The sequence below is a fragment of the Chenopodium quinoa genome, unplaced genomic scaffold (genome assembly GCF_001683475.1).
Source record: "Chenopodium quinoa cultivar QQ74 unplaced genomic scaffold, ASM168347v1, whole genome shotgun sequence".
NCBI classification, from domain to species: Eukaryota; Viridiplantae; Streptophyta; class Magnoliopsida; order Caryophyllales; family Amaranthaceae; genus Chenopodium; species Chenopodium quinoa.
This window is the reverse complement of record NW_018744981.1, coordinates 22,195-42,102: the sequence shown is the minus strand read 5'-3', so window position 1 is coordinate 42,102 and position 19,908 is coordinate 22,195. Positions and strand designations below refer to the sequence as shown.

General features: G+C 33.7%; 1 protein-coding gene and 2 pseudogenes across 1 annotated transcript; all 3 read right to left on the bottom strand.

Moving 5' to 3' along the window:
• Nucleotides 1-377: 377 nt before the first annotated feature.
• On the bottom strand, nucleotides 378-5,117 carry LOC110706476 (annotated as a pseudogene).
• Nucleotides 5,118-6,684: 1,567 nt separating this feature from the next.
• LOC110706479 lies at nucleotides 6,685-11,537 on the bottom strand (annotated as a pseudogene).
• Nucleotides 11,538-14,692: 3,155 nt separating this feature from the next.
• LOC110706478 (amino acid permease 8-like) lies at nucleotides 14,693-18,814 on the bottom strand. Its single transcript, XM_021884405.1, has 7 exons — nucleotides 18,542-18,814; nucleotides 16,793-17,026; nucleotides 16,464-16,557; nucleotides 16,137-16,354; nucleotides 15,902-16,041; nucleotides 15,561-15,788; nucleotides 14,693-15,405 (listed from the first exon to the last, which is right to left on the bottom strand). Exons 1-7 carry the CDS (start codon nucleotides 18,654-18,656, stop codon nucleotides 14,980-14,982), a joined length of 1,455 nt encoding a protein of 484 aa, XP_021740097.1. The 5' UTR covers nucleotides 18,657-18,814; the 3' UTR covers nucleotides 14,693-14,979.
• Nucleotides 18,815-19,908: the final 1,094 nt, after the last annotated feature.

Here is a 19,908-nt window from a genome sequence, read left to right as displayed (position 1 = left end):
AACGGTAAACATGCAGCTACCAGCATTAAAGTTTTCAACAAGCCAAGGTAGCATTTTACGACAGAGAGTTTTTAATTTTAAATGTAACAAACCTCCATAACCAAATTTAGCAGCAACTTGTTTTTGTTTATCACTAAAGGTCTTCACCAAATTTCCCCAGGTATGTGGTCTACACTTGTCATCAAAGGTCTTTGGTCCGTAAATAATTATAAATAAAAAAAAATAAAAAAGAGTAACTAAAACAATATAGATTACAAACAAAATATAATAAAAAAATGCAAATCAATAATAATTGAAAACATATTCTCTTACTCTGAAGTATCAGAATCAGAATTAGAAACCAATTCCAATTGAGAACTCCTCTTTCTCTTCTTTACATCAGGTACTGGTTTGACATTCTTAGGTACTGTTTTGACCTTAGAAGACTCTTTAGACACTGTTTTGGCCTTCTAGGTACTATTTTATCCTTAGCAGACTTTTCAGGCACTGTTTTAGCCTTCTTAGGTACTACATTAACCTTAACAGACTCTTTAGACATTGCTTTTTCCTTTGAAGGAACTTTATAACGATATTCGCCTATAGATACACCTATATTAGTTATGCATAATGATTAATACAGAGATAAAAATTACCACAATTTACCAATTCATAAATTACTCTTGGGAAAATTCAGGTTGCATGCAAAAAAGTTACCCTTTGTATGCACAAATGTTACCCTTTTTATGCATATAAGTGACCCATATACTACATACTATTACTCCACTTTACTTTGATTTTTAAACACAATGACATGCTCCCTATAAATTCTCATACTCTACGTAAAAAACACATTAACTTCAACATTGAATTCCAATAATTATCATAATCTCCCTAAAAAAAAAAAGCAAAAAATCAAAGAGCAAATTCTGAAAATAACATGCAAAAGTTGTTTGACATATAACAACACATGTATAAGTAATTTTTAAGCAATTAAATACAATAAACAAAAAATTAAAGCAAAATTAAACACATTAATTTCAAAATTCAATTCCAATTATCATAATTTGCATAAACAATAAGCAAAAACTTCAAGTGCAAACTCTAAAAATAACATGCACTAGTAATTCGACATATAACAACACATTTATAAGTGAAAATTGAGTTGAAAATTCTGAAAAAAAATCATGAAAATATTAAGAAAAAGAACCTTTATCATCTGACGACTTCTTTTTACTCTTCTTCTTCACCATTGCAGAATTAAATAGTACAAAAAAACGAAACCAAAGAAAAAATAAAAAAACCTAAAAATCGAAGAATCAAAACAACTAAAACTAACAAAAATGCTCAAAAGATTAAGTAAACAAACCTGAAGAGAGAAAAAATAGCCGGTTGAAGAGAGTTAATCGCTGAAAATCGCCGGTTGAGGAGAGAGAAAATCGTCGGTTGAAGAGAGAGAAAATCGCAAGAGAAAATGAGGAAGAGAGAGAAAGTGTTTGTCTGAATAAATGAGGAAGAGTGAGAAAATTGTTTCTTGTGGCAATTGAGAAGTGGCACGTGTGAGGGGAGTAAATGTTTTCCCAAAAATTCCGCCACACACAAAGTTACTGTAAGTCCGCCTTTATTAAACATTTGTGTAAAAATAATGTGGACAAATAACCATGAAAATATAATCTTTCATATAAATATAAACTTTTGAAGGTTTATAAATTTGAGTCTATATATATGTTAGAACATGAAATAGATGTTATATTGAAGAAATTAATTATTTTAAAAGTAGGTTGTAAGGTAAAATTCGTAAACTTTGATACTTAATTAATATTTCTATCCATGGGTATTATTTGCACATCTCTGACCAAATACGGAGTACTAGAAAAAACTTAACCATAAACATGCTAAGGATTCTGCACATAAGAGCTAACTATAAACTACTAGACCACACTTATAAAACATTTGCATTGCCTAAACCTAAAAAAAGCGATTAATAATTTCATCATATTTTGTATTGGAAAGGCTTGGATGTATTACTAACCCTTGAATAGAAGCAGCACCAGCAGCTATCGTAAGTAGCAAAAACACCAAGTTTAGAAGTTGGAGCATTGTCCACTTGAATGACCATCGTTTGATCTTGTGTTGAGCAATGTGCATCTGGATTGGGAAATATACGGATAATGGCCAAAACCCGAGTGCTCCTAGCAACGCAATCACGTCGTTGAAGAAGGGCATTGCCATGGCCAATAACGTTACAATAACCACAAATATTGTTCTTCCGGTTAGCCTTAATGAATTCAGGCTTAAGTACTGTTTTGCTGCCTATTTTTATGGGATACTCTGCTGTCACAAAAATTGAGTTGGGCCATTTTTCGATGGCTAGATTCAATCTTCTTGAAGACTGGTTGCGCAAGTACCTAGCCCATCATAACATATATATTCAAGGTTAAATAAAATGTGACAGAATATTAAAAGACGTGTATTGGAAATCTGGAAAGCGCCTACTAAGTGAATGACAATGAAGATGTTGGCCTAGTCTACCAACCAGAGAGGCTCATAAAATCCAAAGCCAGTCAACATGTGGCCTGGTGCATCATTCCCAAATGCTGCATAGCCTAAACAGCCATAACAAGTATAACATGGTGGTCGTCAACATTCATATTGTGCTCGCTTTCTTCATCACCTTATTCTCCGGCGGACTAGACTTTAACGTATCGTGAGATCATTAACAAACTTTGTGATTATCAAGGCGTGCTTAGAACTTGTATGGCTCGTTGACCATTATATTAACAAGTTTGCTTAAAAAATGTACAATTCTATCTTAAACTGAACACGTTCCTTTGAGAGTCTACTTGCATTACCATGGACATTTACATGAAGATTATACACAAGTAGTCATTCAAATCGACTAAAATTGAAAGGCTTAATATCAAATTATTACGTTGCAATAACTACAATACAAAGTAGTACTTTGTATTATCAATTACAAGGTTACCTGTACGTCGACGAGGACTTGAGAAACAAGATGAGCAAATGCTATGTCACCAAGTGCTGTTAACATCTTCCATGCTTTATCAGCAGAAGATGATACATCTACGCCGATCCCTACTCCTGTTAAGTAGTCCTCCCTCCTTTCCCTAAACACATTTTAGCGATAAAATCTCTTATTTACACATTCTACTACCACAAAAACAGAGAAATGATACAGAATTCAAAGGTAAAACAATCCATTACCCGCGATAATCCTAGCAATTGAAAGTCCTATACCAATTGTTGAGTACGCGAAAGACATTATTGAAGCAATAGTTGAAGACCATGTTAGCTCATGCAAGTTTGGTATTTGAGACAAAATGATCTCACAAATTCCAAAACCTATCATAAAAGGGTTACTGCTAAACTTGCAAGAAGCAGAATGTCCTTTTTTGTGGAAGCAATTCGATTTCAAGACTGCCCTGAAATATTTTTCAGTCCAAAAACTTTAGTTAGTTTCAATAATTTTTAATTTGCCTATTAAAATTGAGTTCATTGTGGAGTTGAAGGTCTTTAAGCAATGCTAATGGGTGCAGTTATGGTGTAGCCAACCGCGAAACCACTAAGGTTGATGTACTGTAAGATTCCACAAGTAATGCAGCTGATTTTACCTATATTATCCAAACATTTTGGTCAGTCAAGAAAATTATTCAAGAAAGTTTGTTACTCCCTCTATTACTTTTTGTTGCTTTTATAAAGAAATAATTTTAAAAAAGTAACGGAGGGAGTAGTTGAACCAAGGTCGTCACATGCTTACATAATGCACATGCTACATCGATGACATGATTTTCACAAGGGTACGTACTAGATGTTACACGTAACTAATTGTGAAAAAAAATTACATAGCTCCTTTATCAATTTTTATATTAATGGTTTAATAATGGTGATACTTAACTTGTCTACCGATGAGTTAGGTAATGTATTTGTATGTACCTAGATTGGCTCGGACCGCCTCCATGTACGTGTGGTTTCTCTTTCCGGTGACCGGATCCGGACTTCGGTAACAATCTGCCAGGAGATTTGCAGTGTAAAGCATGGTGCTTGAAAATATGAAAATAGTGACAATTCCTCCAACCCATCCAAGTTGTGCTACGGCCCATCCAAGTGAAAGAACTCCAGAACCTATGATTGTTGTAATAATATGTGCACTTGCAGTCCATTCCGTCCCTGTAAATAATACGGTTGAACAATGTAAATTGTACATCAACAATTCAACTCGAGAAATAATTACAAATATTATTCACATAATCACATACATGAAAGAAGCTAAAAGACAAAGAACAAGTGAGTTTACTGCTCACAAGCGAAAGACAAAGACAAAGAACAAATATTATCAATTTCTTTGGAACGATAAATGGAGTGGGAGCAACACCATTAGAAGTATGATTCAAGGTCCTTTACAGAGGAGAGGAGGATTATGGTTGACCAGTGCATTATTGATTCAAAGTGGGAGTTCTCCAATCAATCCTTTGTTCTTCTTGATAATATTCTCAATCAGTGTTTGAGTATCCCTATCCTGATTCCTGAGCATGATTGTCATGATTTTATCTTCTCAGATTTTACTTCAAAAGGCAAATTTGATTTTAAAAAGGCAATGTCTTTATTTGAGGATGAAAATGATTTGAATAGGGACTAAGCTGGATCTGGAAAATTAACATAGCTCCAAAAATAAAAAAATTTATTTGGTTATGCTTTCTAGACAAATTACCTCATAAGGTTACTCTTGCAAGAAGAAACATCATTCCCTCTGATAAGTGTGCTTGCTGTCCAATCTCTCCTAAGAACTCAATTCATATTCTCAGGGACTACACACAAGCGAAAGAAATCTGGGATCTATGTTTAGTTTCCTCTGATTTTTTCTCTCCAAATATCCAAGATTGGTTGGTCACTAAGCTCACCCTCAAACCCCCTTCTACCCGAACAACATTGCTCTTCCCTGGAAAACCCTCTTCTCCTTTGTTATTTGGAAACTCTGGCTTAGGATAAATGAGGGAACTTTCTGCCAATCTCAACAACCCATTGAAAAATCCTACTTGGAAGCTCAAGCTTTAGCTTGGGAATTTCACACCTCCAAGAAGAATTCCTTGGGTCCCTCTCTCTCTACCGCTCCTCTTTCTCATTGGATACCTCCCCTTACCTATGGCTAAAATTGAACTGTGATACTTCCTTCACAAATGCTTCTCAAGCTGCAGCCATTGCTGGTATTTTTTTGAGATGAACAGGGAAATTGGATTCTTGGTTTTCAACAAAAATGTCGACTAAGATCAGCAGTGATGGGTGAACTCAGAGCTATCCAACTGGGTCTGCAAATTGTAGCAGAGAAGGGCTGGACTAACATCATGATAAGCTTGGATTCAAGCCAAGCTGTGGACCTTATTTCCCGCAATGAAAGTGTGAAAGATGCTAACCTTTTGATCATACAAAAATGCAGGGACCTTATGGAGAGTATCCAGGGAACTAAGTTATGTTTTGAAGGAAGATCTGCCAACAGGATTGCTGATATTTTAGCTAAAAATTGTAGAAAAATTGTCTCACAAGACTATAATGTTCTTCATTTAAATCACCCTCCTGGGTGCATTGTTGTTTTTGGAGGATAAACCTCCCTAACCTTGCTACTATTTTAGTCTAATGAAATTTCCTAGCTTGCATCAAAAAAGAACAAGTGAGTTAGTTAAATACTTGAATCATTTTTTTTTTTTTTTGAGGTATTGTTTTCTTCCTTTAATGAAGGATACTCAATATAATTATTTCTACTAGTTTATTAGTTAAGTGCCCATCATTTTAAGAATTTCAACACAATTACTATTCTTGAGGTCAAAATGGGAAAAAAATTCATGTATTATACTTTCTATATATGAATATATCCAAAAAAAAAAATTTAATAGGGTCAAACTAGCCGTTTTGTGGGCCCCACTACTGGAAAAATGATCGGAAGAGGAAAAAGGTGGTGATTTAAAATATTTTTTAATTTAATGGGTGGTAATTTAAAATAAATTTTTGGGTGGTAATTTCAAAATACGTGTATTTAGTGAGTGGTAAAATACAAAATTTCCTTAAAAAATTAAACAAACATTTAAACTTTGAAGATGGTTTTTTTATGCTTGTTGCCGTTGTTGGGAATATATGAAAATTATGAGAGTAGTTATAGAAACATAAGCTAGCCCAAAAGGTGAAACGGATGAAACACAAAAAAAAAAAAAATGACATTCAAGAAGGGACAATTCTCTATGAACAATCAATTATACCTTGAACACGGTACAAATAAAACTAATACCAGGTACTCTTTGTTTGTTCATGTTTTTTTTTTGTTGTTTAGAGAGCCACAAGGGCAAAGGTGAGAATCGATTTCAGGATCTTCTGAAACTGGGAGGGAAGCTCTTTGTTTGTTCATGTACTTGTATCTTAGGAGCACATTAGCGAAAAAGATTGTACCGGTTGTATATTATGGTGAAGATTCTCTCAGAAGAGATAAAAGAAATGAACTTAATTTCCAAATTTTATACGAGAACTTTTTAAGGATTATGTTATAAACAACAAGAGTACATACAAATTTAGACTTTTAAACAACATTGGATCTTGAATAATATTATCACAAACGCTCCAAAGTACTCATTTCTGTATATCATTTTCTTAGCTTGCTTCTAAGCGTACAACATAACGGATTTTGATACAAATTACACTAGACCATACAAAACACTAACTTAAATTTGTCATTTCCTTACAAAAATGTAATTAATTTCACTATTCTTTGAACTGGAAGAGCTTGGCTGTACGAAGAGATTCACTAATCCTTGAATTGAAGCAGCGGCTGCTGCTAACGAAACAACCAAACAAAGAAAGTTGAGAAGTTGTAGTATACACCACTTGAATGTCCATCGTTTGATCTTGTGTTGAGCAATGTGCATTTGAATTGGATAATACACGGCTAAAGGCCAAAACCCGAGTGCTCCTAAGAATGCAATGACGTCGTTGAAGAAGGGCATTGCCATGGACACTATGGTTACAAAAATTACAAATATTGTTCTTCCCAACTAGCCTTAGAGAATTGAAGCTTAATACAGTTTTGTTGCCTATTCTTATGGGGTACTCTGCCTTCACAAAAAATGAATTGGGCCATTTATTGATTGCGAATGATTCGATCATCTTGTAGACAGGTTGAGCAAGTACCTGACCCATCATAGCAAAAACTCTTAGGGTCATATGACTCGTACATAGAACTAACAAGTAACAACAATATTATGGCCGCGATAATATATTTTTAAGGTAACTTTTAATTGAATGTGTCTTACTAGTCTAGTATGGAGGTAAAATCGAAATGTGTTTGAAGTCGAAGTAATGTTGTTTCATACCTGATATGCTCCAACTATGTGAATGACGATGAAGATGTTGGCCAAGTCTATCAACCAGAAAGGCTCGTAAAAGCCAAAGCCCGTCAACATGTTCCCTGGTGCATCATTCCCAAATGCTGCATAGCCTAAACAACCACACATCATGTAGAATACTGTAGTTGTTAACATTGATATTGCGTTTGCCTTCTTCATCACCTTGTTTTCTGCTGGACGTGACTGTAACGTGTCCTGAGACAATGAAACAATAAATCAATAATGTGATCAAGCAATAGCTTCCAGTTGACAATGTACCTTAAAAACATTGAAATTCACAAGTTAAACAATAATAAATGATGGTAAAGATAACAAGTTTGCTAGGAAAATCGATCTCATGAGTCATGAGTGATGCCACAACTAAAGCTCGGTAGTACGACTATTATTCCAAGTCTAAGAACGCGTTCTTCAGTCCATAAACTTATACTCCCTTGCTCTCAACTCCACATCTTAGAAGACAATGAATGGAATTAGAAGTTGTATAGAAAAAGCATACTTCGTTATATTATAACATGAACTTTGAACATGAGATTATCTGTATACTAAAAAATCATTTGTTACCACCAACCAAACGTGTTAGAATGAGTAAATTCAATATAGGTATAGATAACGGTTTTATATGATCTAACTAGCACAAAGTTACCTGTATATCGACGAGAATTTGAGAGAAACCATAAGCAAACGCGAATGTCACCAATCGCTCTTAACATCCTCCATGTTTTCTCAGCAGCCGATATACCACACCTATCTCTACTCCTGTCAAACTAGTCTTCCCACCTTTCCCTACACAACAGAGCTAAATTGCTATCAGAAAAGCAGAGTTGGGACTTAAAAGCAGAATAATTATAAGGAAAATTTTCAAATTACCACCCATAAATGGCTCCATTTTCAAAACAATCACCCGTTTAATTTTTTAATTTTTTATTTTACTACCCTTGAATTAAAAAATTACTCGATTCCCACTTTTTTTAAATTCCGGTGGAATTTTCCGTCTGTGGCCCACCTATCACTTCCTTCGTTGAATTCCTTTGATAAATTGCTGAAAAATCATCAATCTTCTCCCTCTTTCTCAACACCCATCTCTTCAATCTCCTTCAACACCCAATTTTCTGGTCTTTCCCTCTAAATCGTTGTCATTCAAAATTAGACCTAGTTCATCTCCAAATCCATCGTCAATGGCTGATAATTCGAAAGTTTCAACAAAAACCTAAAACCCTCAACCCTTTCTCTCTCCTCAAAACCCCTCTTTCAATTGTCGTTGCTGCGACCGCAATCTTCATCTCTGGGTTGGGTTACAGGCCGTTGATTGCAAGAGCTGAGCCAGTTGCAACCGCCTATGGTTGAGACGTCGGAGAAGGGAGAAGATGTAAGTTCAGCGTGGAGAGAAAAAAAAAGCTCGAGGAAGCTGTTGCGGCGAACCCGAATGATGTCAAAGCATTGAAATCGTTAATGGAAGCGAGAATCAAGAACAAGAAGCTTCCAGAGGCAGTGGAGGTGTTAAACAGGTTCATTAGCAACAGGAACCCTAATTGTTGAAAACGCCCAATTGAATTGTCCCAAGATCCCTAATTCCCAAATCTACCTATTTACCTCAATTATAGTGGAATTTGGTGAAGGAAATGCAAATTGAAGTTGGGAGAGCTGTTTTAAAGAGAAAAATGAGGGGAATTCAAGTCAAAAGGGTTAAAATAGCGGTAATAGCCGTTAGGTGGGTCCATAAACAAAAAATCCATTGATATTTTAAAAAATATGGAAATATGATTAATTTTTTAATGTAAGAGGTGATAAAATAAAAAAAAATTTATACGAATGGTTATTTTGAAAATAGAGTTATTTTTGAATGGTAATTTATAAATTGGGAGATAACCTGAGATAATCCTCTCGAGTGCAAGTCCTACACCAATTGAGGAGTACGCGAAAGACATGATAGCAGCAATAGTTGACAGCCATGTTAGCTCATGAAAATTGGGAATTTGTGACAAAAAGATCTCACAGATTCCGAAACCTATCATGTAAGGGTTATTGCTAAACTTGCAGGAAGCAGCATGTCCTTTTTTTGTGGAAGCAATTTGATTTTTGGACTGCCCTGAAATATTTTCATCGAATTAGTTTACTTAGTTATATTCATTTACCTACATATGCTGATAGAGTATAAAACACATTTTGGGGTCTCAATCAATCAATTTAAGCAAAATGTCTTACACCATGCTTTTGGGTGCAGTAATTGTGTACCCTACTACGAAACCTGTTAGGTTAGCGTACTGTAAAATTCCACAAGCAATGCAACTGAATTTACCTGTATAGTTAAAATGAATCTTGTTAAAATCATCTCAATATATAACTTTTTTAGATTTTTTTTTTTTTAGTTTTTACCAATACACAATTAAAGATATTTTTTTTATCAGACTAGTACACTACGCCCGTGTACCTAGATTGGCTTGGACCTCGTCCATGTAAGTGTAGTTTCTCTTTCCGGTGATGGGATCAGGGGTTCTGTAAGAATCCGCGAGGAGGTTCGAGGTGTAAAGCATGATGCCAGAAAATATTAGAAGAGTAGCAATTCCTCCTAACCATCCAAGTTGCGCCGTTGCCCATGCTAGTGAAAGAAACACCAAGAGCCTATAATTGCTGTTATAATATGTGCACTTGCAGTCCATACAGTTCCTGTAAAATTATATATGATTGATAAATTATGTACATCAACATTGGAGAATATAATAATCAAGTGCTCTAGCTTAGACTGAGCTGAGCCGTAGGAAGCTACTACATAGGCTGAACAATTTCTCTTTTGAAGGATAAACCTTGAAAGCGCTAACTAATAAAATTTCATCGGTACTCCGAATATGATATCCCTTTTTGTCCCTTAATTCTTTTCTATTTCTTTTTTAAATTTCGAATTTTAAAAGAGTAGACTAAAATTTAATTGGTAGATAAACCAATTTTGTCAAGTTTCTTCTGAAAACATGCTCACAATAAATAAAAATTCATGGGGAACATAAATTTTATTATGCATGGAGAACATGTGTTTATGAGAACAATTTACTCGTATCATTTATGAGAAACAATTATGGAGTATATATATTCATGAGAACATGTTTTAATGAATAAAAAGCATCAAATTATGGAGTATGTAATTTTCAAATTCTTTAATTCCCATAATTCAAATGAAAAAAGTATTAAGAGACGGAGGGGTAACAAACATATTTAATTGAGTTATTATGTATACTTGTAAAATAGTATCTTATAAAAATTATATACACTCGGGTGTAAGATATATCCAAGGGTTTTTATTTTTTTTACTCATTTGATAATCTTAAAATGAGCCAAAAATCACCCTTGGATGCACCTACTTCTAAGTGCACTCGGATGTATATAAAAGAACAAAACAGACAAATGTCACAAGTAGTGCAACTATGTAACAATGGAGAAAATAAACTCTAAAAAAATTGAAATGTAACCAATGTCCCGAGGACCATGGTCCGACACAATTTATCTTAGTTATATCCAATTAAGATTTAAGCAAGAAGTTAGTTAGCTAATATTGTGCCTATGCCTACTCTTTGTCAGTGTTTCAACTCTCAACCATGAAATATAAATTAAGTGTTAAGTAGTACAAAGGTGACATTGAGACCAAACGACTCGGTCTTGCTCCAATGCACTCTATTATTACAAACTAAGCAAATCTTTCATTCATGAATAGGGAGTTAAAGGATTCAGTGACTTGATGATTTCATATCATTTAAGTTTCGATTATTGTAAATTCAGGCCCACTTTCGGAGTAAAACCAATTTAAATTACTCATAATTCATAGTAATCATCGACAATTTAATTCTAGTCAGGTCAGTTCGACGATAAATGGGTAAAAAAAAAAACAAAACAAAAAAGAGAGAGAGAAAGACAAAGTACCCGTTCGTCTAGGCTTGCCGTCGTCATCAAACTCTTCACTAATACCATGCTTGTGCTGGAATTCTTCATCTCTTGGGTCTCCCATTAAAAAAAGAAAATTGGGAAAGCAGTTATAAATTAGTGTGTAGTAGTTTGTTGGTAACAAAGCCAAAGAAATGAAAGAGTGAAATGGTGAAAGACAACAAATTATGAAAACTAGCTAGATTTGTTATAGACGCAAAAGAGGGAGTGTTTTTCGTCCACTATTTTATTGCCAGAAATATACCAGTACTATTTATAAGCCTTCGACATTTACTTTAAACCTTTTCATATAAGATACAGTAACTTTTACTCCGTATATGACATTATATACACATCATACTTGTATATTACCAGAGGTGGGCACCGTGCCGTAATAATAGCAATAACAATAGTCAACCATATAAATTGAGCATTAACCTTTTAACTTTTTTTTCAATAATGTTATGAATCTACACATCATGAAGAGAGGTAATTAATTTCAAAATTAATATCTCGGTGAAAATTTTCATTTTAGGAAATGTAATCTTCACTTAATTGGAAAGAATCTGTAAATACTTTTTGACTTGTATCTTTTTTTTTTTTTCAAAAATCATGTTAAAAATTTAAGAAGATAATCTTCACTGATTACTTTGGCAAGGTTAAAGCGTGTATGTAGATTAGAGGTGATAAACAGGTCGGGCCGGGTCTATGCATAAAATTGTGTGCCCATCTTACAGTGTCGGGCTTATCAAGGCACAGTGGGTTTTCGAGCTTTTTTGGGGCCAAGCTCGAGCTCATGAACTAAAAATGTGTTTTAAATTAAATGACAAACAAACAACTTTATCCAATCAACATCAACTATGATTTGAGTTATTAAATTATTAAAAAGTAATAATTAGGGGGTAATAAAGTCTTTACTTTTTAACCTTTTTAAAGCCAAAATTTATCCCGTTCACTAACTTTTTTTGGCATAAAAGCAACCTTTTGATCTTCATCTAATCTATAAGCCATTAACTAAACATGTTTATTTGGCTATTGACCATGCACAAAAAATCATAAAGCCAGACAAGCTACAAAAAAGTCATTTACCAAGGGTTTGTTTGGCAATCGGTTGTTGGTTGTTGGTTTGTTTGACTAGCTGGAAGTCTTAGCTGTATGAATTGGCCTTTTAAGTTAGTTGTTTAAGCCGACTGTTACAAAAGTGATTGGTAAAATTGTTAATGGTTGTTAGCTTTTTATTAGTGATAAAGTTGGCCAACAAGCCAAAAGTCAATAGAAAAACTACTACTTCTATTAGCTTTTGATTTTTGCGAAAAAGTCAGCTTAAAAGCCAATAAAAAAGTCAACTACCAAACATATTTTTTAGCTGTTTGACCAAATTAAAAAGCCAAAAACCAAAAGTTAGACAAAAAGTCAATTGCCAAACATCCCCAAACATGACTACATGTATAGCGAGCTAGAGACATTCCTTCCACTTTTAGTGCAAGGATTTGATTCTCACTCCTTATAGGAGGGGTCTCCAGTTCTCCACTTTCCACCCATTAGCAAGGGTCTTCTTTTTACCTTCAAATTAACAAAGACTTAAGTTTGAGCTTGTTCCATTTTATCAAATGATAAACAAATTTATGGTATTTTCGTAAATAAATCAATAATTTTATCCAATCAATATTAATTGTGGACTTCATATCTAATTACAAAGCTATTAAATTTATTTATAAAAATGTCATTTGATAAACAATAATAAGTTATTTATCACTAATTCACTATGATAAACTTATAGTTTATGTTAGACGTACTTATTTAGTGACCGATAAATCTATAATGATACGGTTTCATCTTTTGAAGCAACTGTATACCGCTACTGATATATAAGCCATTGCTTTTCATATTCGCTTCTACTACTATAAAATGTATGAAGACCAACTCAATTATTTGGACATTCTATTATAAAGCAAATCATGTACACTATTAATGATATTCATGATTCTCCAAGTTGAAATTATTCATCAATTATTTTGTTTAAATAATCAGATTTATTGACAAAATTCTCCTTGTAGAATGGTCCTCCCTAGTAATTATTCTAGCAAAATATTAAATTACAACTAAAAAAGCATCTTATGAGTGGCTTTTTTAACTTGAAAGTAAAAGAATATTATTACTCCATTTTATATCAATTTGGTCAACTAGTTCATAGTTTAAATTAATCATGTTTATGGGTGCTGGATATGGATTTCTAAATCCGATAATATTTTATTCTTGTGCAAAATGTTAGTTTTGTTACTTTTAGGTCTAAAAATCACGAGATATTAACCCATTATTATTGTTCACATATAAATTGTCCCACGTTAAGAAACAAGAAGATCAGAAGAAAAAAAAAATAGCATTAAGCTAGAGGAAGAAATTCTACTACCACCGGTTTTAATTTTAGTATAAAACCTTCTTAAAATTTGTAAGTGGATTGAACTTTCTGACCTCAATGATTTAACTGAATTTTGACTGTATATATTATGACTCGTCTATACTCTTCACAAAAAGGAAATCACACTACATAGTTAAGTGTAAGAAGCAATGATTAATTGATTACATGAAATAGGAGGATATAATTCATGTAAAAGGGAGAACATTCAAAGTACTAATAAGTAAGCAAGGGTTATTTTAGAAGAAGAAAAGGAGGATTTGAGCAATCGAAACGGTGTGTGGCATAAGATAAATGTGTTTACAATTGAATTCTTGATGTCAAGAATTGCGTATGGATAGACTATTGTCATGAAATCAAATTTCTTTCTCCCTCTAATTTTTAAAGTGTTTCACTTTAACTTTTTACGCTATTTACATAATCTAATATAACCAATGTTACTCCGTAGTGATTAATACATAGAATATTATAGTCCTGTAAATGCGTATTGGAATTGTCTCAATTTATAGTTTTGAACTATCAACAGTTTGTAATTTTTATTAATTAATTATAAGGAAATTATTGGTTAAATTTTATATTGACATAGTGTTTATTAAACCGGTACTTAAAAAAAAGAGCATACAAGCGTAGGGTAATTATTATTTTTATATATATTCAGAGCTAGTTAGCTTGTTCGATGTTATTAATAGTAGAGGCATATTGTATAATTGTGTTAGCCGATTAGCCCATGCATGTAATATGTTTGCTTGGACGGTTGGACCCTCGGAGCATTTTAATTTATTTTGTATACATAGCGTAATTTGAGATATGATTTTTGCTAATATTTGCATTAGAAAGTATGTATTGGGCCTATTGATAAACGTGCCTAAATAAAAGGTGTCATCTAATATAAAACGGGAAAAGTATACTATAAAGGTGTTACACTTTGTATGTAGTTCTCCTTGGTAAAGAGAGTTATCGGTATTCCATACATTTTAGATAAGTAGTGTACTTAGTTGAAGGCAATTAGCAATACTCTTTATAAAAGTTGTTGCATTTCTCAAAAGAAAAGGTGTTCTTCCCTGGCTTCAAACATCTTAATTTTCGGACAACATATCATGTACACTTGCCAAACACTGTTTTTAGCCTAAAAAGTTGTTGCATTTCTCAAAAGAAAAGGTGTTCTTCCCTGGCTTCAAACATCTTAATTTTCGGACAACATATCATGTACACTTGCCAAACATTGTTTTTAGCCTAAGAAAAAAAAAAAAACCACAACAACAAAATGAGCATCCAATTTCATACTTTAAACTGGAAAGGCTTGGAGGAACCAAGAGATTGGCTAACTCCCTGGATTGAGCCAACAGCCGCCGCCAGCGACACAAGGAAGCATAGCAGGTTAAGAAGTTGTAGCATACACCACTTCATGGACCCTCTTTTGATCTTATTTTTGGCGATGTACATTCTTACTGGGAAATACACGGTCAAAGGCCAAAACCCGAGTGATCCAAGAAATGCAAGAATGTCATTGAAGAAGGGCATTGCCATTGCCAATGTTGTTACTAGGATCACAAATATTGTTCTCCAAGTTAGCCTGAGCATGTTGAAAGTGTACATAATTTTGCTGCCTATTTTGATGGGATATTCTTTGTTTACAAATGTTGAATTGGGCCAATTCTCGCTGGCCCATGACTCGAGCTTATGGTACACAGGCTGAGCAAATACCTGACCCATCACAACAAAAAATCATCAATGTTCAATAAATATACTATAAAATCATATTTATAATGTCTAACATCTAAAATAGCTAGATAAACTCTTTGTACTCTTTTAGGACAAGTTTGTTACACAAAAAAATGACTTAGGTGCTTAAAAGATACCTGATATGCTCCAACTAAGTGGATAACAATGAAGATGTTGGCTATGTCCACCAACCAGAAAGGCTCGTAGAACCCGAACCCAGTTAACATATTTCCTGGTGCACTATTCCCAAATGCAGCATAGCCTAAGCAGCCACACATCATGTAGAATGATGTTGTAGTGAATACCGAGATTGTGCTTGCTTTTTTCATCACCTTATTCTCGGGTGGATTTGATTTCAGTGTATCCTAAGGTGAATTAATGAACAAGATCATTAGGCAAACGTCTTAAAACTAAATTACTTGAACATTCCAGAGTCATTCCTAAATTTTTAGCATAATGAAGCACAAAGTTTAACTACCTGTATTTCAACAAGGACTTGAGAAAAGCTGTAAGCAAACGCGATGTCACCAAGTGCTCGGAACATCCTCCATGTCTTGTCAGCAGATGTTACATCAACTCCCACTTCAATTCCTGTTAATGTTGTTCTCCCTCCATCCCCTGCATATGTATCAAGCTAAGCTATATAAAATTTACTGAATTCGTTTAAAAATCCGAAAGCAAAATCATGCAGCATTTGGAAGAGTTTGATCAACCTGAGGCAATCTTGGCAATTGCAAGTCCAATACCAATTAAGGAATATCCGAAAGACATAACCGCAGCAACACTTGACAACCATGTTAGTTGATGAAAGTTCGGTATTTGAGACAAGAATACTTCAAACAACCCCAAACCAATCATGTAAGGGTTGCTGCTAAACATGCACGAGACAGCATGTCCTTTTTCATGGAAGCAATTCGACTTATGGACCGCCCTGACATAATTTCAATCAGATCAAACATACTCTAGTTATCACCATATGTTATTTGTTATCGAAAATTGAAAACATGCAGAATATTGGATTGATAAAGCATAGGACTTACACCATGCTAATGGATGCAGTAATTGTGTAACCAATTACCATTCCAGTTAAATTGGCATACTGCACTGTCCCACACGCAATGCAGTTCAATCTACCTATATAAACCCGAAAAATAACACTTTCGTCAGTCAAAATTTGTAATGCACACTAGTATTTGAGGACAATATTTGGTTATTTGAGGCTGCTGTATGTGATACGTAAATTTAGTTATAAACTTGAAAATTTCTTCGCCTGTGACATCTAGCTCTATTGTTATGTATCACTACAAAACGAGTACATGTACAAAAATGTTGCTAACTATGATAAGTTACATATGTAGTAGTATTATACCTAGATTGGCGCGGACCTCCTCCATGTAAGTATGATTTCTCTTTCCGGTGACAGGATCAGGAGATCTGTAACAATCTGCCAGAAGATTGGAAGTATAACCCGTAATGATGGAAAATATTACAAGGGTTGCAACCCCCCCAATCCATCCAAGTTGCGCCGTGCCCCATGCTAGTGAAAGAACTCCTGAACCGATAATTGCTGTTATAATGTGTGCACTTGCAGTCCATACAGTCCCTACAATTGCACATTTTTTTGTTAGTCCATGTACATTAAGAAATCTAAGCACGAAAAACAAAGGAGGTACAGTAATAAGTTATGATATCAAAAATTCATTTTATAACTATAACAAGGTCTAATAACTTTTGATAAGCTATAAAACAAGTTAAATAAGTAAAATCAGGTACCGTAAATAAAATGCACCCTTAATTATTAAAGAGTAGAGAATCAGTTTTATGTTTGGGAAAATGGGGTGATAATTTTATTTTATTTTTGGCAATTTGGGTGATAAATGATAATTATTAAAGTTTACTTAAATGAGTTGAGCATGAGGTATTTAAGACTTAAGACTAAATTAATGATCATTCCCAAATATGGGAAATTTGATTCTCTTTATCATCCTGATTAAAGTAATAATAAGGCACATTAATTTCAAAAAAGTAATATGACAAATTATTTGTAACAGTAATAAGACTAATATACCCCCTCCCACCATCTTCTAACAAGAGTAACAACCACAGTACCACACGGTCCACACTAGTCAACAGCCACCTTCGCTCGGCTACCAGTCTAAAACTCTCAAATTATCACTATTTTTTTTTTTATATGGACAAGTCTATATAAATGTGAAGGTAGGTTGTGAAAGATAAAGATTTTTACAGTATAAGACAATGTTTACTGTTGCCAAGACTTATCACTTCAGCTAAAATTGTCTTAATAATTGTTATTTCGGCTTAGTAAAATTGTTGTCCTTTCTTAAGTACGAAGTATATAATCTCCTTAGCACCTTGGTTGTTACAACATCTACTTGTTCAATGGATGTAACAATTAATATGTTCCCACAATTCTTTAAAGATCGTGACATTTGACTATTTACGATCTTCAAAACACATCTTTTTTTTCGAGAAAACGATCTTCAAAACACATTATAAACCGTAAATAATTTTATTTCAGTACACATAAAAATTTTATCGTTGAAATTTGATGATAAAAAAAATGTATACTGCCCATGTTTACATCAAAACTAATCAAACAAAATCATACATAACCATATTTTATTACAACAATTTTATATAACTTAATTGGAATTTACAATCAATGTTTTTAAAGTTTGACAAAAAAAAAAGATTTTTTTTTTTTTGAAATGGGGTTATCTTAAGGGAATAGAAGAAGAAATTATAAAGATCTCGCACAATTCAGGACAAATCAATAAGGCTACAGCCTCTTTCATGACACCAACGAATTAAGTTAGCTAACATTTCATACAAAATTTTCCATACTTTATTACAATTTGGCATGTAGAAAGTGTAAAACTTAGCACAATCCTACCCAAATTACATGGTTATAACAAGAAAACAATGGTGTTAACAAAAAACTACAGAGTACGAATCAACTCATAACATATCAAGTAGATACAACTTAGGATTAAATACCGACTACATTTATTTTCTGCCACTCTTATCAAAAGTATGTAGGCACAAAAAAGGACCAAAAAAAAGTTGTAGAAAACCAAGTAAAAGAGAAGATACGTACCAGTTCTTTTAGGCTTGCCATCATCATCAAATTCCTCATCATCTGCAAACTTGTAATTTGTAGCCAATGAATCAATACCACCTTGTTGGAATTCCTCATCTTTTCTACCTCTCATTTTGAAAAAACCACAAAATATACCAAAATCTGAATTTGCAAAATTAAGAGGCCAATTTATTATTGGCCTACAATAATTTGAGAAATAATTTAGGTAGGAAAGAACTCTTGCTCTTTCACACACTACACTCTCCCTAATTTTTTAAGTGGGGAGAGACTGTTGTGTCACTTTTGACTAGGCTCTTGTGCTACTTATATATACAACTCCTAAATTAAGTATCTTTTTTAAATTTTTTAGTCTTGCAATTATTTTACAAATATTGATATTTACAACACAATGCAATGTTCAATTATTGTATAATTGTACTTCGTTTGTCCCTAAACACGGTGACATATGTATTTTTCACTCGTCCTTAAGTAATACGTAGTACTCGTAATATTAATTCGTTTCATATGGTGATTGGTGACTATAATCAAACAACTTAATTATAAATGTCATACAACTAGCACTGTCAAAAACCGAACCGAACCGGTGAAACCGAACCGATTCAAACCGATCCGAATGAGAACCGAACCGATTAAAAACCGATTTTTTGAAACCGAAAACCGACCCGAACCGCATTTTAGTAAACCCGAAACCGAACCGATCCGAATAACGTTAAACCGTTTTAGAACCGAACCAAATCTAAACCGAACCGGAAAGGAAACCGAACCGAAAATAAACCGAACCGTTTACAAACCGAAACCGTTTAAATCGTCATAAAAACCGTTATAAACCGAACCGTTATAAACCGAACCGTTTACAAACCGAACCGTTTACAAACCGAACCGTTTATAAACCGAACCGCTTATAAACCGAACTGTTTATGAACCGAATTCTTATAAATCGAACCGTTTACAAACTACTTACTACTAAGAGTGGTTATTGGGCGTGTCAGTGTGGGTCGATGCAAATCATTTAAGGGGCGAGTCGGTTGCAGGTCAAGATGAATATTTAGCGGGACAGAAATAATAACCAATAATTCGAGACAAATAAGGAACAACATATCAATATGTAATGTGACTAAAACTATTAATACTTGTTCTATGAAATTAAAACATTTTAACAATGAAGCAACACAATATATATTAAACATCACTAGTTCACTACAATACAACATCACGTCTTCTTAATTAGATGCAACACTTTCATCTATCACTTGTTTACCAATTTCAAGGACGTCTTCTTCAATATCACAATCATAACCACGTAACCAGATTTGTGTGGTCACCAACGCCTCGACATTCTTAGGCAAAAGCGCACTCCTATACTT